This window comes from Ursus americanus, chromosome 17, assembly GCF_024610735.1.
Source record: "Ursus americanus isolate L20-20 chromosome 17, mUrsAme1.1.p, whole genome shotgun sequence".
Taxonomy (NCBI): domain Eukaryota; kingdom Metazoa; phylum Chordata; class Mammalia; order Carnivora; family Ursidae; genus Ursus; species Ursus americanus.
This window is the reverse complement of record NC_142143.1, coordinates 29,323,536-29,347,114: the sequence shown is the minus strand read 5'-3', so window position 1 is coordinate 29,347,114 and position 23,579 is coordinate 29,323,536. Positions and strand designations below refer to the sequence as shown.

Sequence of the window (23,579 nt, the reverse complement as noted above, 5' to 3'; positions counted from 1 at the left end):
AATTCAGGCTAAACCTGTCAGATTTGCACTACCCAAAGTTACATGGTTCTAGATAGAATTGTCTCTCCGTTCCCTCCAATTGTGTTACAGTTATTATAAACCACCTTGAATTATTTTAGGAAGGAAATAGCGACGGACAGGACACACTAGATAAATAACGGCTATCATTCAATGTTTGTGCTTCTGATGAGTTCCCTGATGAAGGTAACAGAAACCAGTGTCTTTGCCAACATATGCAGAGTCACTTCTAGTAGGAGCTGAATTATGACCCCCAATCCCCGGCCTAGTCTCCTGTGTCTCTGTCTGTTCTCCGGGTCTGATCCACTGGACGAGAGATCTCTGTTCACAATATCATTTCATAAATAAATACAAATGATTTGACCAGCCTCTTGGGACCACCACACGTCACCTCCTTAGGTGGGAAAAAATTATCAACTCAAGTTTTACAATATCTTTAAAAATGAAACAAGACTGTGATATCTAATGATGATGATGAGGACGACGGCTAAGATTTATCTAGCGATTACTCTGTGGGAGGCACGGTTCTAAATGTTCCACATGTATTTACTCACTTAAATACCATGACAACCTGTGCAGCAGATTATTATCCTAATTTAACAGGTAAGAAAACTAAGGCACTGAGAAGTTAGATAACTTTCCCAAATGTCACACAGCTGGTAAGTGGTGGGGCTGGAATTTTAACCTCTATATTTAGGTCCCAGGTCCATGTTCTTGACTATACAGCTCTATGGCGTATATAGAAATAAGACTGAGATGGCCAGAGCCAAAAGTAGCTGAGATCTTTAGAAGGGGAAAAAAAAAAAGCTCTTGACTAAAAATATGACCTTCTGTCTTTTTTATTTTCATTAGCCTCATTACCCTAGATTATAATCAAAACCTGAACAATAATTCCCATTGAGAGCATGATAAAAGGAGCGTGGGATGTAAGGCGAGACAGACAGAGCTGGGCTCCCCCACCCACTCCCCCTCCACCACATCCTGGCTGGGGATGCCCAGCACGTTGTTTCATCCAGTGTGCACAAAGTTGGCTGGCTGCGGGCTTCACAGATTATCCCCTAGTTACCATGTCTACACTAGTCCCCTTCCTTTGAGAACTGTCCTCTCTCCACCACCAGAATGCATGGTTGGTATGTACTCTCACCCCTCAGCTGGCTGGGGTAACTGGTCTCGGTCAGGTGCCTGGCTAACCTGAGACAACCACAGTGTCTCAGCGCCTGGAGAAGGGATGGGCACAGGATCCAAGCTGAGAGCTGCCCCTGGCACTTGTCTAACTGGAGTTAGGAGAACCTTTTCCTGTGTAGTCACAGAGCTGTGAGGACTTCTGCCAAGAGCTGGCAGTGACCTCAGCAGCAGGGTGTTTGACAGAATAGAGTCGGCGTGTAGGGAGGCCTAGAGAGACACTGGGGGCATTGGAGTCCCTGGTTCTAGTGTCCCCTTCTTCACTCCAAGGATACCAAACATCAGCCAATTAATCACCTTGAGAGGACAAAAAGAATTTCTTTGGGTTTCTATCACTTTCAACTAGATGAGTTCTAACTTTAACTCTGAAACTCAGTTCCCTTATCTGCAACACTGGGAAAATAAAACAATAGCCCTATCCTCCCAGGGCAGCTGGGGAAATATTTTAAGTACTTTAGCAGTATGTCATAAGAACAGAAAGGGACACCTACAATAGCACTTGTCCTAATAGACTACTGCCAAAGACTGTGGAATCATTCTTAGTTCCTCTCCTTGTCTTTTTCATCCAGTGTGACAGCAAGTAGTGTTGGTTGTATCTTCAAACTACGTCTGGAATCCAATCACTTGAAATCTCTACTGCCACCACCGTGGTCCAAGCCAGGGTATGAACTACTACACATAACCTCCCAATAACACCCCCTGCTTCTGCCCTGACTTTGACCGCCTATTCTCCACACAGTAGTGAGAGCAATCCCATTAAAACGTCGGTCAGAGAGGTGAACACGCTCCAGCGGCATCTCATCTCACTCGGTGCATGTCAGCTGTTCCTGACCTGGCTGAAGCCTCCCTCGGGGCCTCTCCTATTCCTTCCCCACACTCTGCTCCACACCAGCCTTCTTGCTGGTACTCGAACAGCCCCCAGGCTCCCACCCCAGGGCTTCTGTACTAGTTTCCTCTATCCAGGACATTCTTTTCCCAAATATATTCAAGCCTTGCCCCCTTCCCCTCTGTTAGGTCTCAGTTCAAAGGCCACCCTCTGAACACCCTGTTTAAAACTGCAGCCCCCCCAATCCATTTTCCTGTTTATTATCTGTCTCCCCTTTCTAGAATGTAAGCTTCATGACAGCGAGGGGTTTTGACTGTTTTGTTTCCTATTCTTTCCAGCATACAGCAGACACACAATAAATATTTGCTTAATGAACGAATGAATGAATTTGTCCTCAATCCTCTTTTCTGGGGGTTGGGGGGGTAAACATGGATGACAGCAGGAAAAAAATGTGGAAATATTATGACAAAGCTTCACACTTACTTGGCACAGCGTACCCAGTGTGTATGTCGGTACAAGGAATACAAGAAACGCTGGCGGTACATGTTCCATACTTTGATGGATTTGTCTTCAGAGGCTGTAGCTAGAAACTGGCCATCGGCTGAAAAGTCTACACTTCGAACTGGAGCTGTATGAGCTTTAAATTCAGAGGATTTCCCTCTCCTGGAAATAAACAATTTAATATTTATAACACTTGATTTCATTATAATCAATAACTATTGATTATATACAGACTTTGAAACATATAAAACAGTTAAACTCCTATAAAAAGTTAACAAAAGTATGAAAAGTTTCTTCATCAACACTCTTTAAAGCTGGTTTTACTAATTAAAGTCACAACTGATCCTTAACAGGAAAGACATGGGTGGTCCCACTCAGAAATGCACTTGCTGGTTTTGTTTTAATTGGAAGCTACAGAATAATATTTTTAACAAATCTCGACCATCAATTTTAACTTCCTGTTGTTCCTCTAGAAAAAGCAATAAATAGTTTAAAGAACCGGGAATCTAGAAATCTAAGATAGATTAAATGAATAGCTCCAAGGAAGTGTTTTCAAACTGGGGTCACGTGGAACTCACATGGACCAGCAGTCTGGGTCGGGAGGGAAGAGATGCCCCTTACGCCATTTTTCCCCTCTACAGAACATGGCTCTAGGTGATCTGACTTTCCTGTTTCCACTTGTGTTCGCACCCACCAGCAATGACAACTGAGACCCCCAGGGTGTATCTCAGGCCTTGCTCAGGCCAGGCCCAATCTTACACTCACAAGCAAAACAAAGGACAAATGGTAATAACACAATCCAGTTCTCAACTTTGAAACTTCAGATGCTTCTTTTTTCTTCTTGACTAGGGTGAGAAAAAGAGAATAGGAAAAGAAAAGATGGAGAAAATAATGTGTGGCGTTTAAGGAGAAGCACCAAGGAGGGAAAAAATGTTAGAATAGTTAGGGGCAGGCTAGCAGATAGCACTGGAGTTCAAAGGTGGCATTTGGGAAATACTACTTTGTGTCGGCATTCCAAAGTTCCCAAGACACTTTGGAAAGTGTCTTTTCATTCAGAAAGTCGTATTTACATGTAACTGAAAAACACTGGGCAACAGAATTTGCAGAGCTGAGAAGTCATACTCAACTGCTCCCCTTCTCTTCCCACATTCAGTAGGTCAACAAACGGATTTAGTGATAGTGATAAATTGCTATGACTTCCCAAATATCCTTTTAATACCTCTTCTTTCTATCCCAGCTACGCTTACACTAAGGTAGATACACCCTCCATATCCTTCACTGAGATTATCACAAAAGCTTCTTAACCCATATCCCTGCTCTAATCTTCTATCCTCCTCCAGTCACGTATATATTGTGCTTATTACCTCCCTAAAAGTGTCATTCTAAGCATGTAAATCCCTGCATAAACGTGTCACTGGCTGCCCTCCAAGGAAAAGGTGCAGAGCCCAAGCTCTCCCTCGAGGCATCCTGCCGCTACACTGAACTTTGGACTCAGAACAGTTGCCGAGCTTCAAACACACCTCTGGCCTTGCACTTACTGCTTTTTCTCAGCCTGGATTATTTCCTCCACCCCAACCCCCCTTGACTCACCCAGGCAGGCTTCATTGCTCCTTATCTGCTACATCTATTTTGCTTATTACATTATACAGTACTTAAAAAAAATAGAACTGTTTCTCTTCTATTAAGCCGTGAGTTTTTTTGAGGACAGGAATGATGATTTATTCATCCCTATGAGACCAGCATCTAGCACAATTATCAGGCATATAAAAAGAACTCAATACATTTTGTTGAATTCCACTGGGAAAGGTCATTACTTAAGGTTCTTAGAGCCATCCCGGCTTATCCCTCCAGTGGTCTGTAGAAGGTAAAAGTGACTGTCATACATTTCCATCACCTGATACATGATATTATACCAGGAGAAACTAAAATTGATATTTAAAAAAAATGGGAAGGAGCATTCAGGGTCTAGTTCAGTGAAGTTTCAAGGGAAAGTTCTATGAGTGGCAGTTAGGAGTATAGTTTGGCTGAATTCAAGAATACAGCCTAGAGAAAACAAAGACAAGACTGCCACCTGCTCTGACCAGGAAGCCAGGAGACAGTCCGACTCATCGGGATCGGCCCTGGTCTTCAGTTCTACACTCCACACTCCAGCAGGCTATCCAGCTGGACTTCTTTCTAAAGGGCCCGCCTCTCGGCTATACTCTGGTGTGACCCCTGGACCCGGTCTCAACAGGAAGCATATAAGAAACCACAATAGGAGTGCCTCGTGTTTGCTGTGCTGCTGCTTAACTGCTTTGTAGCTCCTCACCTCGCCTTGACATCTGCTCTCTGCCCACACATATTTACGCCCCCTTTCCGCCCACATTCTCTTGACTGCCCAGTATGATGAACTGAGTCCATGCTTGTTCCTACTATTCTCCCCTAGCCTGCCAGTCACCAGGTGTAGTGTCTGCGAGTATGGCCGCCTCCTCCTCTCAGCCCTGTACACACACGCTACTCCTCTCCCCTCCCCACCCTTCCCCCCGCCCCTTGAGGTGGATTCTACCCAATTCTCCTCCTTTTGCACCTGGGCTGGTTGTGACTTACTCTGACCAACAGAATGAGGCAGAAGTGACACTGTGAAGTGTCAGACCTAGCCCTTCAAAGGTCCAGCAGCCTTCATTTTTACTGTCCTAGAACCCAGCTGCCAGGCTGTAAGGAAGTCCTCATCCTGGCACAGAGAGGGCATATGGAGGACCAGATGCCCCAGCCAACAGCCAGCACCAGGCCGCAGGCGTATGAGTGAGGTGCTGGACCTGCCAGCTAGTGAAGCTAAGTGAGTAACAGCCAACATCAAATGGGCAGAAGGATCATCCAGATAACCCACACAATTATGGGAAAGGACAGTTACTGTATTAAGCTAAGTTTTGAGGATAAGGTTATACAGCAATAACTGATAGATCAGTCTCCATCCCACTGCCATGATCCACGAATGCCCTGGCCTCACGATGGTATGATTTAGAAAGAGAAACCAGACACATCTACTCAAGACTAACTGTTGCACTTAGATCAGTCCATACAATTTAATGATTGTGTGCATTTTGCTTACATACCCTTATATAGTTTATTCACTAAGAGTTCCTTGAATTAGTAATGGGAGACGGAAGCTGTGTTGTAGTGAAGACAGTAGATCCACTAGCCCTAAATCCCCAAAGTTAAGGATTTTAGAAAACACTTTCCCTTTTGGACCCCAAACCAGTCTCCCTTCTTCACAGCTCCCCTGTACATTGCCACCCACAGTGTCATGAGAACACGGTGCTTCTCTTCAGTAGTTTTCGCTACCATCAGGGTATAATGTTCAGATATCTCAGCATGGTGTTTCCCTTGGGTGGTGGCAGAAAACAGAAGTGCCTACTGGCAGGAAAATGCCCTGTGAACTTCCACGTGGGGGTGCCTGAGACTGTCCAGTCATGTACCACGAATCAAATCCTGCCACGAATCAAATAGAGCCAAGACAAATACTCAAATTCTTATTCTCTGAGGTAGTTATGGGAGGAAATGATATACTCTAGCTAAAGAATAAAAGGGGGGAGTATGGGTGAAACCACTGATAACTGCTGATACCAATAGCTGCTGGACGTCGTGGGGCGGGGGAATCACTATGCTGTTCATTCTATTTTCATGTGTGTTTGAAAACTATAATTAAGAGTTCAAAAAAAAAGTTCAAAAGCTTTTTAAAAAATCATGGCTCAATAATTGCTTAAAATAGATAAGCTATCAGCTAGGATTTTAAAAGCCTCTTATAGAGAGGTTTGTTAGGATAGGACTTTACACAAATGCTATGATTTATACATTTGTCAGAAACTTTCCTTAGACAGAAAATAATGAATGATATGCACCAAAGAATCGTCCTGGCACAGGAATTAATAGATATCCAAAGGTCCCCAAAAGATCCACAAATGGGCGATAGTAGGTTAATAAACTATAAATTTCAGTTATATATGTCGATGTGTATCTCTCTGGGGAGGCAATCTGAAGTTTACAATGGATTTATAAAGGGATTGATAACCATCCCCCTACCAAAAAACAAAAACAAAAACAAAAAACCTTAAGCATATTTCCACGGTTAGAAATAGGTTTCAAACAGAAGGGATAATTATGAGGAAAAAATGATATGAAATAGTTTGCTAACTTTGGAACAAGGGCAACATGTCTTGCATGTGACTCAGACTAAGGGCAGTGCAGGTAACCGGGAGTGCAGGCATTCCCAAGAAGCGCACAAGGACAGCCAGGCTCATTTTCTTTCACATTCCTAAATCCAGAGCATATCAGATATTTCTTTGTTTCTCTTACTTATCAGGAATCCAGAGTCTAACAGTTCTGTCTCGTGAAGCAGATGCCAATAAGTTTCCGAGTGGGGAAAACTGCACGCTGGTTACAACATCCTTGTGACCCACATATCTGAAAGCTCTGGCTTGTGGCTTGCAATTCCATAGCATGAGAAACGTATCCCAAGAAGCAGTAGCTATTAGGAAAGAGAAGAACAAACCACTGATTGTTAAAATGCAAATGTAGGCATGTGTCATTACAATGGGCAGCATATCTTGTAACAAGATGTCCAGGTAACAGAGGGGCTGGAGGTTGTAAGGCTGACCATGTAACAGAAAAAATATTTTTAAAAGTAACCCAAAGCTACATCATTAATGTGCAAGCTTGGCTGAGTCCTATGCAACCACAAGTCAGGAATACTGGCCCCTGCACCTGGTTGGAGCTCAATGATGATTTACTAGAAGGTGGCAGCACAGCATAACACAGTCCGCAGAACTAGGCGAGGTTTTGTCTCTCTCAGGGTGACTGGGAAAGTTACTTAACCTCTGTGTCACAAAGACCGAATGCTTTTCCTGAGAGGGCTGGATGAGATGATTTTTTAAAAACTGTTTATGCGGAGAGAATTTCACACTTAAGAGGAAACATAAGAATAGTATAAAGAAGGTTAATACGCCCTTTGCCAGATCTACCTGTTGTTAATATTATGCCCCATTTGGTTTATAATTGACTCTTATGCTCACTTGTACTCACTCTCTCTCCATATGCAAGCGAGCTCACACGCATGCATACACACACACACACACACACACACACACACACACACACACACACACATTTTTCTTTCCTGAGCCATTTAGAAGTAAATACACCATCATGGCATCTTTATTCCTAAATACTTCATTGTGTTTTTCTAAGAATAACAATACTCTCTTACGTGCCCATAGCACTATCAACTTCAGGAAGTTGATTACTGACAATACTTTAATCTACCAATAGTTTTCCAATTCTGTTAACTGACCCAGTCATGTCTTTTATAGCTGGATAACATGATCTTAAAAGTCTCTTTCTGCTCTGACATTCTACAATTAATAAAAGAATTGTATATGTCAAACAAATAGCTTAAGGCTTTAAGGAAATAAAAACAAATGCAACCAATGGTGGAAATAAATGCCTCAAAGAATGAACAAATAAACAAATGAAAGATCAATCTAACTCTTGCCCCCAAGTAAAATTTTATATATGCATGTAGCCCCCAAATTACCCCAATAATAGGAACCAGGTAAATGACAGTCACTATCTAGACTGCAGAATTCTTAGAAAAAATGCAACTTTCTGTTAGAGAAGAGAATATAAGTCACTGAAAACCTTCTAATTTCTTTGGCCACAGATAAAATTCACCTGGACTTAGCCTATGCATTGTTTCCATGTAAAATAGTTACAGTGAATTGTAAAATTTCAGGCTATAATGCAGTATACTATCCCCTTTTTAAAAAAATACAAAAAGTTGATGTTCCACCACAATTCATAAGATTATTAAATATTTACATTAGAGTCTGAATTATCTGGAGGTAATGTAGACAAAACAGGGAAAACAATGAATTATCACATGCATCATACTTAGGACCCATTTGAGTTCTAAAGTATTATGCTGCAAATAAGATCTACAAAAAGAAGTAAGACACAATCCCTTACCTCAAGGAATCACAACATCATAGAGGAGATGGTTCATTAATAATATCATACATTTTCAGAGGACTTTTACAAATTATTCATTCTATTTTCTGTACCTCCCACTCCTTCTTATCTACTGTGCCCACTCCCCCACTGGCAAGTATACTATGTTCTTTGTATTTACCGGTCTGTTTCTTTTTTTGTTTGTTCATTCATTCATTCGTTTTGTTTTTTGGATTCCATATATAAATAAAATCATATGGTATTTGTCTTTATCTGACTTATTTCACTTAGCATTATACTTTTGAAGTCCATTCAGGTTGTCACAAGTGGCAAATTTCATTTTTTTTATATGGCTGAGTAATATACCTCTGTGTGTGTGTGTGTGTGTGTGTGTGTGTGTGTGTGTGTGTGTATACATACCACACCTTTATCTACTCATTTATCAATGGACGCTTGAGCTGCTTCCATATCTTGGCTATTGTAAATAATGCTACAGTAAACACAGAGGTGTATATATCATTTTAAATTAGTGTTTTTATTTAGGTAAATACCCAGTAACGGAATTAATGGATCATATATTTCTAATTTTTTAAGGAATCTCCATACTATTTTTCATAGGAGCCGCACAATTTATGATCTCATCAACAGTACATGAGGGTTCCTCTTTCTTCACATCCTCGCCAACATTTATTTCTTGTCTTTTCAATTCTAACCATTCTGATAGGTTTAAAGTGATATCTTGTTGTGGTTTTGATTTGTATTTCCCTCATAATTAGTGATGTTGAGCATCTTTCCCATATGTCTGTTGGTCATCTATATATTTTCTTTGGAAAAAATGTCTATTCAGCTCCTCCACCCATCTTTTAATCAGATTATTTGTTTTTGGGGTGTTGAGTGGGTAAGTTTTTTATATACTTTAGAGCTTAATCCCTTATCATATATATCATTTGCAAATATCTTCTCCCATTCACTAGGTTGCCTTTTTGTTTTGTTGGTGATTTCCTTCACTGTGCAAGAGCTTTTTATTTTGGTGTAGTCCCAATAGTTTATTTTTGCTTTTGTTTTCCTTGCCTGAGGAGACATATGTAGAAAACTGTTGCGAAAGCTGAAGTTAAAGAGATTACTGCCAATGTTTTCTTTTAGGAGTTTTATGGTTTCAGGTCTCACATTTAGGTCTTTAGCCCCTTTTTTTCACTGAAATTGAATTTTTATTCCAAATAACTGTAATGGCTAGAAAGACAACAGATAAAACTGAAAACTATTTGTTTAACTGGGAATTAGTAGTAGTTGGTTTCAGCAGAGCAAATGGCGCCATGACAGCGTGGCACTCTGGTAAAAATAATCCATCTTCTTCTGATACACAATCTGGATGTGCAGCATGTACAGCAGATAACATAGAAAGAAAAAAAGGAGGAAAGAAAAGAAAAAAAAGGGGACAAATCCACAAAATTCCAAACCTCAGAAATCAACATTCATTTAAGCACATAGTAGTGAAGGTTTTTGGTAGCAAAATTTTCATAGCTCTTAAAATGGAAGTCTTCAAAAGTACTTCTTCAAATTCAAAAGCTAAAAACAATGAAGAGAGAAGAGTTACACTGGCTTAAAAGAGCTGCTGTCCATCACAAAGATGACAATCAGTCCTACTTCCAAACATAGTGAGATCTGAGGAACCTGCCAATAGAACGGAGAGGCCACCTGGCAAGCACTGACATCACCGTGAAACAGTTCATTAATAATATCATACATGTTCAGAGGATTTTCATATATTCTTCATTCTTAGTGTCTCGTGGAGTGGTTAGTGATCCTGAGGAAAGGGCTTTTTAAAAAATATTTTACTTATTTATTTGAGAGAGAGAGTATGCACAAGTGGGGAAGGGCAGAGGGAGAGGGAGAAAGAATCTGAAACAGACTCTGCACTGAGCACGGACCCTGAGATCACAACCTGAGCTGAGACAAGAATCCGATGCTTAACCGACTGCGCCACCGAGGCGCCCCTGGAAAGGGTATCTGAGCATAGACTTGAGTGCAGTGAGGAGGGATTCAGGCTGACATGGTGAGGAAGAATGCTCTCTGGGCAGAACAAACCCCACGCATAACTGCACAAGTCAATAATGTATTTGAAAGACTGAGGAACAGCAAAGAGACCAGCATGTCCACTGTGGAGAGCAGAAAATGAGAACAGTGGGGTGAAAGCCGAGAAGAAAGCAGATTCCAGGCAAAGAGCCATGGTAAGATGTGTCTATTTCACGCTAAGTGCAGTGGGAAACCTTTGAAGGATTTTGAGCAAGGGAGGATCTCGTGATCTGAGCTAAGAAAATTACCACTCTTACAGTAAGAAAAGGATGGTCTTTACAAAAAATGATGTTGGGTCAACTGGATATTCATAAGCGGAAAGAATGTATCTTGACTTTTTACATTTTATACTAAACACAAAAATAATTTCAGAAGAGTATAGATCTAAAAATGTAATGGGTAAAATGACACACTTTTAGACTAGAACACAGGAGAATACCTTCATGAGCAATGGGATGGACAGGCAATAAACAGGACATGAAAATGATTAAATTACTAAAATTACTAAAGGAAAAGCAGTAATTTGTACCACACCAAAATTAAGAAACTGTGTTCACTGAAAGATACCACCAAGTGAGTGAAAAGGCAAGCCACAGAGTAGAAGAAGGTATTTGCAATACATATATTCCACACTGAACACAGAATCTGTAAAGAACCCTACAAATCAATAAGAAAGGGCAAGAAAATAGGTAAAGGGCTTAAATAGGCACTTCATAAAGGAAGATATCCAAATGATCAACAAACATATGAAAAGGTGGTCAGTTCCATGAGTCGCTCAGCAAATGCAATGCAATGAATGAGATGGCACTACCCATCCGTCAGAATGACTACAATGAAAAAGATGAATAATACCAAACCTGGACGAGGATGTGGAACAACTGGACCTCACATATAATGCTGAGGGTTATAACCATTTTGTTAAATTGTTTTGATGTTTCTGCTGAAGCTGAATATATACTTACCATTTGACTCAGCAGTTCCACTCCTTGGTATATCCCTGACGGAAACTCTTACGTAGGTTTAGCAAAGGACGAATAATAATGTTTGTGGCAATATGATCCAAAATGGACCAAAACTAGAAATCCAACTAGCCATCAAAGATGGATACATAAACTGTCATGTATTCATACTGTGTACCTTCTGTGTAATGAAGTTTCATGTATATAAAGTTCAAGAAGTAGTAAAACTAATCAATGGGGTTAGAAATCAGTATACTGATTACTGGGGGCAAGAAGGGAGGACAGTGGCTCCAAGGGAGCACAAGGGGGACTGCGGGAAGTACTGGCTCTGGGTGTTGGTTAAATGGGCATGTCACATTGTGAGAATTTATCAAGTTGTCCAGTTTGGTTACATATCTTATACTTCAATAAAATATTAAGAAAAAAAATTTTAAATATCACTCCGATTGCTCTGTGCAGACTATACAGGGGACAAGGAGACAGAATTGAAGAAGGTGGTGGTTTGGACTAAACTGGAGGCCATGGAAGTGGGAGAAGGAGTAAAAATTAAGATACATTTAAAGGTAGGGGCACCTGGGTGGCTCAGTCAGTTAAGTGTTCAACTCATGATTTCAGCTCAGGTCACGACCTCAGGGCTGTGAGATTGAGCCCTTCGTTGGGCTCTGCACTGGGTGTGGAGCCTGCTTAAGATTCTCTCTCTCTCTCTCTCCCTCAGCCTTCCCCCACCCCCAAAAGATATATTTAAAAGTAGAGCCTGTGCAGCTTGCTACTGGATTCAGTGTAAGGAAGAGAAAAAGCAGCAGCAAAGGTGCCAGGGTTTTGGACTGGACACCCAGATGAATCTTGGAGCCATCTAATGAAATTAGAAAAACCAGAAGAGAAGGAGGTTGGTGGTGAGGCAGGATGGAGGAGGAATCAAGAGTTATTTTTTAGGATACAGTGAGTTGGAGATGCCCATTAGACATCCAAGTGGAAATGTCAAGTAGTGGGAGGGGTATACTCACCTAGAGTTCCGGGAGAGATTTTAACTGCACATTGTGATGGCTGAAAGAGCAAACTATAGAATTAGACTCCCTGTGTCAAATCCATGCTATCACTTACCAGCCATGTGTCCTTGGGCAAGTTACTCAGCGTTTCTATGCCCGGGATGTATTAAAATGATACTTGCAATTCACGGCTGGCACTCAGAAAACACTCCAAGGTAGCTATTATTACTATCGCTTTTGTTTTTGTTACTGTTAGCCACAGCAGCAGTCTAGATCAAGGACCGGATACTGGACAGGATCACCCGGGAAGTGAGTCTAGATGAAGAAGAGGATGAAGGTACCTTGAGAGAAGGAAGACCAAAGGAAGGAGCCATAAATGGAATAGGAGGGGACAAGCAGATTTCGCTGCCCAGGAACTCAAGAAGTATTCCAAGAGGGTGACGAGCTGTATCAAATGCTTTAAAGAGACTTAGTAACATTAGGCCTGAAAAGGACCAGCTACATAATTTGTGGGGCCCGATGTAAAACGTAAATGTGGAGGCCCTTGTAGAAAAACTGTTAAGAATTCTAAAACAGTGATAGCAGGACATTAAACCAAGTGTGAGACCTAAATGACTATATAGGTCATACGCCCTTAGAACTGGTCCTGGGGCCTGAGGACCAACTGCTGGTTTGGCAATAAGAACTGTGTCACTGAAGTGGAGGGATCAGAGCTGGAGTGGTATGGGTTGACGAGAAAATGGGAGGGAGGCAGTGGAAAGAGTTAATATATACAACTGATTCTTTAACTCATTGAAGGTTTACAGGGTCCCTAACACAGTATGATAAGGGGACCAGGAAAAAACGGTATTATAGGCTGATCATTGTGATGCAACAATTAATGGGGTGAGTGAGGTCAGAGGGATAAGAATAAGAAGCTTAACTGAGCAGGTGACACAGGGCAGGGCTTGAGCCTTCACATATCTCATCAGAAAAGGAAAAGAGCATCTTAACCAGAGTGGACGCTCAAAAATTATAAAGTTAGAGCTGATGGCCGCATGCCCACATTAAAGCAGTGCTTGCTGCTCTCGTGGGAGGCCCGGTGAAGAGAAGTGAGAGAGCGGAATGAACAAGTGGTTCCTAGGACAGGGACGGCCTAACCTTTGGGCAAGGTGGTACTTCAGAGGCCTATTAATGATGAAATACCAGAAGCAGAGATGTCCCAATTACCACTGTGTGGCTCAGGGTACACTTTGTATTTCTTCCAAATTTTTCGTCCTTACTTCCTTAACCTGATCCCACCAATCTCTCATACCGTGATAATAAGAACTACTTGACTATCGATATCCATGTTGTACAGTGTCGACGTGGAATTTGCTTTCATACATTTCCACTGAGCCCCACCTTATATAAACATTACCACATAATTTAAAATGTCAAAGCTTGTAGCATTCATCATCTGGTCTATTTTGAGATAAAATGTCAAAGGCAGGAAGTTAACAGAAAAGGTTAACTGGTAAATCCACTCATTTAAAAAAAAACTATTTATATTCTATAACAATAATTCACTGTTTCAAGAAATCCTCGTTAGGACCAAAGAAAAAACAAAGTCAGTGCTCACCAAAGCCAGTGCTGAGTCTCTGGAGGTAACAAGGAACATACTAATGGAGAACATGTTTGCTTTCCGTAATGTCCAAAAGTTACTGTGCCACCCTAAGTAGCAATAACTTTAGTCAACCCAAGATCTCTCACTCCTTGATTTACCCAAAGCTGAAGTTATTGAGAAGTTTGCTCTGTCAGGAATACTGTATCCTAGAAAAAAATGGTATTGCCTCCAATTTTTGAGTTTATTGTTAAATTATCTTACCTTTTCAATTGGTAATATATGTGCATGATATTGGTATTTACCAAAATCTCCTTCCCGATCTTGGCCACCCACTTCCCCTTCCTAGAGGCAACCGATGTCAACCATTTCTGGAGTACCCTCCTATGTGCTTAAACAAATACATGTGTATTCGCATGTATGTTTTATACAAATAGTCACAGGTAATTCCTGCCATTCTGCATTTTGCTTCTGCATCCTCTTCTCTAGCAGCCCACTTAGTACAATAGATTGGAGGTCGTGTTTTACAGTACATAGAACTGTCTTACTCTTTTCCTCCCTAGTTTTGATAAAACTTTATTTTGATAATTTCAAGCTTACAGAACAGATACAAAAGTAGTACAAGAAACTCCCTTGTATCTTCTACCTTAGATTTTTGCTATTGTTGACATTCTATTTGCTTTATACTCTCTCACCAAACACTCTTACACATGCATATTCCTTCTTAACTATTTGAAAGAAAGTTAGAAACGTAATATCTCTTTACTACCAAATACTTCAGTATGCATTTCCTAAGAACAAGGATACTCCACTGACATAAATCATAGTATAGTTAACAAAGTCAGGAAATTAAATGCTATTTAATATATTCTTAATACTTATCCACAATCTATATACAGACCTTGTCAATTTTAGCTATTTTAACCCAGTCCACAGTGTAATTCAAGGATATGCACTGCATTAAGTGCCATGTGTCTTTGGTCTCCTATAACCTGGGAAGATTTCCTAAGTCACTTTTTCTCTTTATTGACAATATTCTCAAAGAATACAGACCTGTTATTTTTGTGGGATGTTTATCAATTTTTTTCCTGATGGTCCTCATGATTGGATTCAGGATATGTATTTTTAATAGGAAATTCCCAAGTTTTATTATGCCCTTATCATATTAGGGTGTATGTGATGTCTGTCTGTCATAATACTGGTGAGATTTACTTTGCTCACTTGGTTTAGGTGATTTTTGCCTAGTAGAGTTAGTATTGTTCCCCTCTGTAATCAGCAAGTTGTTTGTGGGGAGATACTTTAAGACCATCTAAATACCCTATTCCTCAATAAGCTGTCACACACTAATTTTAGCATCCTTAATGCTTTTCTAACTCCTCCTTCTTTAGGTAATTTACCTTCTTTCCATAATTTACCTTCTTTCCATAATTAACCAATTAATTAGAAATTATATTAATAATTTAATGAACTAACATATAATTTGTTAATTTATTGTCTTAAGGAAGAACTTCCCCTTCCTCTATTTTTCTCTTTATTCATTAGCTTATTTTATTAATACGAACTCAGATTATAATGCACAAATTTCATTATTTATTTTGACTCATACTATTCCAAATTTGGCTAGTGAGAGCCCCTTAAACTGGCTTCTGTGACCTTCTCTAATATGTGTCCATCATTCTTGGAGTACTCCCTTCCAGAATCACTTGCCTTCACCCAGCCAGAGTGTCACTGCTTCAGCTACCTGATTGCGGGCTCGCCTTGCGTGTTTCTCTCCTTGCCGGGATCATCACAGTTTTGCACTTTCTGTTGCTTAGTGCCTGAAAACAGTTGCCTCATACATTTTGTCTCATTTTCTAGTTGTTTTCAGGCAGGAGGGCAATTTTGGTTACCAATTACCCTGTCCTGACTGGAGATGGAAGTATGCCTTCTTCTTTCTAATAGCTATGTAGTCTTCTCATGTGTAGCTACACCTTAACTTATTTAACCAGTCTACCCTGTTTAGGTTGTGTACAGTCTTGCCCTTTCACAAATGATGCTGTACTGTACATGTGCCATTTCTGATGTGTGCAAGTACATCACTGTGATCAGTACCCAAAAGAATTATGAATGGGGCAAAGAGTACATGTTTTTAAACTTACAAAAAGGTCTGTGATCACAATATAGTATCTTTCACAACTTTATACATTTGGATTATCCCTCTCAGGCTTTTCCATCCCATATTCAAGAGAGTCCCAATAATTCAGGTCACCTTCATATAGAAATTCTTGAATCTTTCAACTATTTCACAGGTCTTTTATATATTTTGGACCCTGATAATGTCCCCCTTGCACTGCACTGCCAGAAATAAACTCAGGTTTCTACTTTGAGGGCACCATGATTTTGAACTTCCTGTTACATTTCCAGGTTCATGCTTGTCTTTGGGTCACAAAAGAAACTCCAGGCTGCCTTCTTCAAGGAAAAATAAACAAGGACATCTTCTAAGGAAATCCACAAGAAGGAGTTTTCTAAAATTATTTTTAAGAAAAGAAAAAAATATCATTCCCAAGCATACACATCTATAAACTTAGATAAAAGGGAGAAGGCTGCCCAATAAAAAGATAATAATCTAATCTTCACTAGATTAACTTTACTTTTTTTTTTACTAGATAAACTTTAATACCTATCTAATACTTTCGGAATTAGCTTGCGTTCTCCAAGCACCGTGTAATAATATAAATGAGTGATGGCACTAACTGAACATTCCTCTGCCCTGCCTGAGGGACTATTTAACCATGTTTTCCTTCTAGCGGACACTAAGTAATTATCTTACTAGTGTAAGCATGGTCTTAAAGGAGCTGTGGATACTTTAAAAATAATCTCTAGCGATGATAATCTGGAGAAACTTAATTTAACTTATTCAAATTCCACATCTCTATGAGGATGGACAACATGCACCTTGACTGAGTTGTTACTATGGGACAAGTACTTTTAAAGACTTCATAAACATGATTTTATTTAATCCACACGAGGCAGGTAAATATCATTATCCTTCCTGTACAGATGAGGAAAAAAATAAAGCTTAGCAAGGTTAGGTGGGATTTCCCCAAGGTCACGGAGGCAGAAAGTAATGGAGTCCATTTTTAACCCAGTTCTAGCAGACTCTAATGACTGGGTATTTAACTAATAACCCAGTGCTTTGAGAAGCACTGGGCATGTATGGATTATCTCCATTAGAATTACTGGAAACCTTGTTTAAGTGTGTTTCCAGGGGCAGCTGGGTGACTCAGTCAGTAAGTGTTCAACTCTTGGTTTCGGTTCAGGTCATGATCTCAGGGTTGTGAGATCGAGTCCCACAGTGGGCTCTGTGCTCAGTGCTGAGTCTACTTGAGGTTCCCTCCCTCCCCCTACTCACTCCCTCTCTTTAAAATAAATAAATTAATTAATTAAAAAATCTTCTATAAAAAATGTGTATTTCCAGCAAATTAAGCATTATTTAGGGTGAGACCAAGGAATCTGAATTTTTTTTATCACTTTCTCATTTAAGTCTGATGGACATCAAAACTGGAGAAATATGGTGCTCTGCTACTGCCTCTCAGTGCATACGCTAGATTGCTGTAGCACTTAGGATTAATTTTTTGAACTAAAATAGTAAGAGAAACTTTAACAAAGCTACTACACAGATTGCCATCAAGAACCATAATAGAGGGGCGCCTGGGTGGCGCAGTCATTAAGCGTCTGCCTTTGGCTCAGGGCGTGATCCTGGCGTTATAGGATCGAGCCCCACATCAGGCTCCTCCGCTATGAGCCTGCTTCTTCCTCTCCCACTCCCCCTGCTTGTGTTCCCTCTCTCGCTGGCTGTCTATCTCTGTCAAATGAACAAATAAAATCTTAAAAAAAAAAAAAAAGAACCATAATAGAAAAAGAATTTCTGGCAAACTTTTACTATGGTTTCACCATCAGGAAAGCAACTTAAAAATTACAAATTTCATTCTGCTCCTATTCAATAAGAAGAAAGAAAGAAAGAAAGAAAGAAAGAAAGAAAGAAAGAAAGAAAGAAAGAAAGAAAGAAAGAAAGGAAGGAAGGAAGGAAGGAAGGAAGGAAGGAAGGAAGGAAGGAAGAAAGAAAGAAAGAAAGAAAGAAAGAAAGAAAGAAAGAAGTTAACTTGTTCTTTACTATCATTTATTCTACGAACAGCCTAAAGGCTAAATAGGGATTGAGTCGATGACAAGTTAACCTTGAAGGAGAAAATGGGAGGGAAGTGACAACTGCAATGTTAAAATTATATGGGGGAGAAATCAGAGCCGGAGATGAACCATGAGAGACTATGGACCCCAGGGAAACAAACTGAGGGCTTCAAAGGGGAGGGAGTAACAGGATGATGGGTATTAAGGAGGGCATGTGTGTGTTACCCATTGGGTGTTATACGTAACTAATGAACCACTGAACACTACATCAAAAACTAATGATGTACTATACAGTGGCTAACAACATAATAAAATAAACAAATAAATAAATGAAAAGTGAACTAAAAAATAAAATTATATAAATTTAAATAAAAATTTCTGAAGTGCAACTCAGATTCTACAAACCACATGACAGTACTTTTAAACTCTTCTAATGTTTAAATAAACTTGAGTGCTGCCCTCTGAGAAGCTAGCCTAATGGAAAAAATGTGGCTCCAGAATCAGACTCCAAAACAGGCCCAGCCAGGCTATAGAGCTTCAGCAAAGTCACTGAACCTTCACCCGTAAAAAGGAATGGAAACACTTCACAGGTTATTGTTTCTTCCCAATCCCCTCTCCTCTGATCCTTCCCAACCCACCCTGTGAAAGACAAGTGCCCACTACCTTCGAAAAGGCTATCAAGTATAAATCTGCCATACTTTATGTTCTGTTTCCCCCAGTCATGACCAGAAGTCGAAGCCTTGAGCCCCTCTGGTCAGCAATCACATGTACTCACTCCCACAGTGCTCTGGACGTCCCCTTAGCTGACCCTAACAGCTCTGCCTTCTCTCCTTTCCAAAAGTTACCACTGGGCCAGAAGAACACCCACTAGATGATCTCCCTTTTACCCACCTCCTCCTCCCTGAAAGTCCCTTCTCCTCAACCACTTACGCTTGATTCTGCTTGGGAACCCCAAGTTCCCCGAAACCCTTCCAAGTGACAATCATTTTCTCTTTCACATTTCACCTACCCAAGGTCACAGTTTTCCTCTCCAACTCCTGATATTATTAGTTCATTCAACAGATATCTCACCCCTACAACACGTAAGGCATTGTGGTGAGGGCAGGGAAAGTCCTAAGTAACAAAATAGTCAAAATCTCTAAATGGGGAGCATACATTCAGAAGAAGAGGAGGAAAACAAGTCAACAACAGGCAAACATTTTAGATTGTGCTAACAGACATGAAAGATAAGTCAGGAAGTCATAATAAGAATTTTGTGTGGGGGTAGAATACTTAATTCAGATGGAGTTATCAGTAGCATTTTAAGTAGAGGCATCAAGGACAAGAAGGAGCCAGCCAAGCAGAGTGAAAAGTGAAGAGCATTTCAGACCAAGGGGTAACCAAAGCCCTTTACTTCCATGCTTCCTCAGCAACTCGTTCAGTGGCCACACCTGGCATTTTGTCATCAGCAGAACCTGAACCCTTCCCAGATCATGAATCGAAAGCCATCATCCTCTGACAACCTGCATTCCTTACAGCATAGTCAAGTAACATCTATCATATGCAGAACTCCAATCCATTGACCTATATTCTCCCCTGAGGCTCTCTTCATTTCTCCCTCCAATTTATAATCTTCATTTCTCTCCTTATTCAATTGATAATCCCTCTCTTACACATATATTCAACCCCTGGACCCTCTCTCCTTCCTTCAAATTTCCCCAGTCAAGTCCCAATCACTTTGTCTTTTCTGGGACTATATCTGTACCAGTGAAAAGGGCTAGACACACTCCCCAAACAGATTGGAAACACTGTAAATTCAGAACCACTAATTTCACATGGATCTTCCATATTGTCCAGCAGTGCCTAATGCTGCAATAGTCCCCTCTCCACTCTCCTAATGACGCGGAGCCTGATGTGGGGCTCGATCTCAAGACCCTGAGATCATGACCTGAGATGCTTGATTGACTGAGCCGCCCAAGTGCCCCTCCTAATGACTATGTAATATCTTCTCCTCTCAATTCAACAATTCTGCCCCACTCTGGACCTTGGCTTTCATGATACCCATGGTTTTTCTCCTATCTTTCTGATTATCCCTTCTTAGATTCTTTTGCCATTTCTTCTTCGGGTCCAGAGGCTGGAGATCTTTAGTACTCAGCCTTGGGCCATTTGCCCTCATTGTTCTATGTTCTTCCCAGGTGACCTCAAATATTCCCATGACTTTGCTAAAATCAAAAACAAATGGAGACCAGACTTGAAAATTCCCTGAGTAGACAAAACCTATTTAGTCATACTAAGATTAATTTAGCTTATTTTGTAAAACTAACTTGACCTGGATCATTTCTTGCTTATGTCCTTGGAAATCATAAGCAAAACTTGAACTGTTTCCCAAGGTAACTGCTGACCAACACCCTATCATTTAAGAGAATTCTAATATTACAAGCCATCAGTGTGAAGAATAAAGTCACTGCTTTCTTACTATAAAAGCTGCTTTATAATGTACCTCTGATCCTCATTCCATGCTTTGAGTTGCTCCCAGTTTGCAAACTGTCTTTATGGTATGCACACAATAAACTTTTACTAATTACTATTTCAGGGATTGCTTGGTTTTACTTGTTATTTCTGAATTTTTGACAACTTTAAATACCATCTTTATGCTAGTAACTCCCATATTTCTCTCTTTCCCAGATCACCACCCTAGTTTGAAGACCATCATCTCCTGCTGTTATTACTAAAATAGCTCCTAATTGATTTCTCTACGAATAGTTCAGTCTCCACGCAGTAGCCACAATGATCTTTTTGAAGTATAAGTCATACCATGCCATTCCCTTACTTAAAACCCCTCAACAACTTTTCACAACTCTCCAAACAAAATCCTAAAACATGGCCTCTTAGTTTCCTGTGGCTGCCATAACAAACTGCCACAAACTTAGAGGCTTAAAACACAGGAAATTTTCTTGTATAGTTCTGAAGGGCAGAAGTACAAAATCAAGGTGTTGCCAGGAATCTCTCTCAAGTTCTAAAGGGGATTCCATTCCTTGCCTGTTCCAGAGTCTGAGGCCTCCAGAAGCTCTTTGGCTCGTGGCTGCATGACTCCAACCCCTGCCTCTGGCTTCTAATGCCTTCTCTTATCTCCTGTGTGTGTCTCTCATAAGAACACTCTTCATTGGATTCAAGGCTCACCAAGCTAATCCAGGATGTTCTCTTTTGGAGATCCTTAACTTATTTACATCTGGAAAGAACTTATTTTTTTTCCCCCAAATAAGGTTACATTTACAGGTTTCAGGGACATGTTTAAAGTGCCACCATTTGACCCACTCTAGCCTCCAAGAACTCACCTAACTGCCTCTGCCTTCCCCTGCAAACTCATCTCCCAAAGCTCTCTCTCTTCCTTTGTTTACAGGCTCTACCTCTTCTGGTCTTCTTTTAAGTTAATTTTTTAAGTTTGTTTGTATATGTATGTATGTATGTATGTACATATGTATGTATGTAACCTCTACACCCAATGCCAGGTTTGAACTCACAACCCTGAGATCAACAAGTCATATGATCTTTCGGATGAGCCAGCCAAGCGCCTCTGGCCTTCTTCTATTTCCTTGATCAAGGACAAGTTCTTTCCCACCCTTGGTTTTTGCATATGCTATTCTCTCCCCAGTCTTGGCCTAACTTCTCCTTCAGGTCTTGAATTAAATCTAACTCCCACAGAGAACTGTCCCTTAACCCCAGAAACTTATGTCACCACTGTTCTTCCTCAAAGCACTCTTCCTTTTCTTCATACCATGAACCTCTTTTCCTGTTTCAAGTTGTACTTGCACATGATTTATGTATTTTCTAGTTAATATTTGTCTCTATCATTGGGCTGTGAATTCTTCATACGCCCTGAAAAAGCACACGTGTTTTGTTCACCTCTGTACGTATACCCAGAGCATAGGCTAGCATCTGGCACACAGTAGCATTACCTAAATAAAGGAGTACTAAATAAATAGAGTACCTCCCATTTCCCCCTTTGAACAAGATTAGATACATGCAAATAAGAGGGTTAGAATAGTGACCACACAGCCAAGGACACCCCTGGCCTGCAGTAGACAACTCTCCCAGGCCACCCTGAGAAAGTGATTGAGCTTGGCACAAAAGGAATAGTAATGTCTGATTATTCGCAAGTTGTAAGGACCTGTCTGCTCTTCAGTTCTGCCTTGGACAACCATATGATTCAGGAGCTCGTTTCACCTTTTATAATAATCCCAACTTTCTGTTCAAAAGGATTGATTGAGGTTTCTCTGAAATTTTAGAAAAAAATTCCAATACAAACTATTTCTACTCACAGCCCAATTCACATATATATCTAGCTTTCTTAATTCTGCTGAATTACAAAATGACTCAAGTAAATTAGTAAATCCTGCTGGCCTGTTTTAAAGTCTAACAGGCACAGAGGGACTTAGAAATCTTTTCTGGGATACATGAAATTCTCCAGCCTCTTCTTTTTCCCTAAAGTTTTGTATTTGTTGTTTTTTTTTTTTAATAATTGAGATGTAATTCAAATACCATAAATTCACCCTTTTATAGTGTATAATTCAGTGTTTTACCAAAGTTGTACAACCTCTGTCACTATGTAATTCCAGAACATTCGCAGCACACCCCTCCCCCTGCCCCCCGCCAAAAAAAACGAAAAACAAAAAAACCACCCATCCCCGTTAGCAATCATTCTCTACTCCTCCCTCCCCTAGCCCCTGGCAAACACTATGTACTGTCTCTATGATTTTCCCACTCTTTCTTCACTTTCATAAAACTGAAACAGAGATAAAATGATTTGCACGGGGCTGCTGTCAGTAAGACAGCAAAATTATAACATCCATATTTATAGTGACACTTTATATGTAAAAAAACAAAAGATCAGTAAAAATATGTTTAGCTCAACTACACATATTCTAAATGTGGCTATAAGACGTCTTAGCATACTGAATCCCCATTATTCACTTAGAATAGTGATTCACAGGTAGTGTTTCAGGCTGGGGAGAGGCATCGGTGTAGGGCATTAAGCAGAATCACTAAGGAGGAAGACAGATGTGGCTGGTGGACAGGAATTGTACTTAGGATGGGGTGATGCAGAGAGAAGGTTAAGGGAAATGTGAGGTTATGTGGTTTATAGAATAGACACATTTCTTTTTAGCCTAGGGTGCTGAAATTGGTGTTAAGGTGTCCAGGAGCTCACCTGCTCACATAGTGCCCCCAATGGGTCCCAGAGCTCCGGGATCATTTCCTGTTTGTTTATGGGTAGTTAACACATGCATTAATAGTGCTAACACCACTTCGGAATGCTTGTTGGTAAACGA

The 23,579-nt window shown here is 40.4% G+C and overlaps 1 protein-coding gene across 5 annotated transcripts in view; it reads right to left on the bottom strand.

The window, feature by feature from the left end:
* The window catches only part of POC1B (POC1 centriolar protein B), a 97,357-nt gene that overhangs the window by 66,963 nt on the left and 6,815 nt on the right, over positions 1 to 23,579 (bottom strand). For 4 of the 5 annotated variants that reach the window (XM_045780126.2, XM_045780127.2, XM_045780128.2 and 1 more), the window contains 2 exons: positions 6,860 to 7,031; positions 2,510 to 2,689 (listed from right to left, as the gene is read on the bottom strand). In XM_045780126.2, the coding sequence (XP_045636082.1) occupies positions 2,510 to 2,689; positions 6,860 to 7,031 (352 nt within the window). The remainder of the gene's footprint in view (positions 1 to 2,509; positions 2,690 to 6,859; positions 7,032 to 23,579) is intronic. The other variant, XM_087868872.1, reaches the window with a different exon arrangement.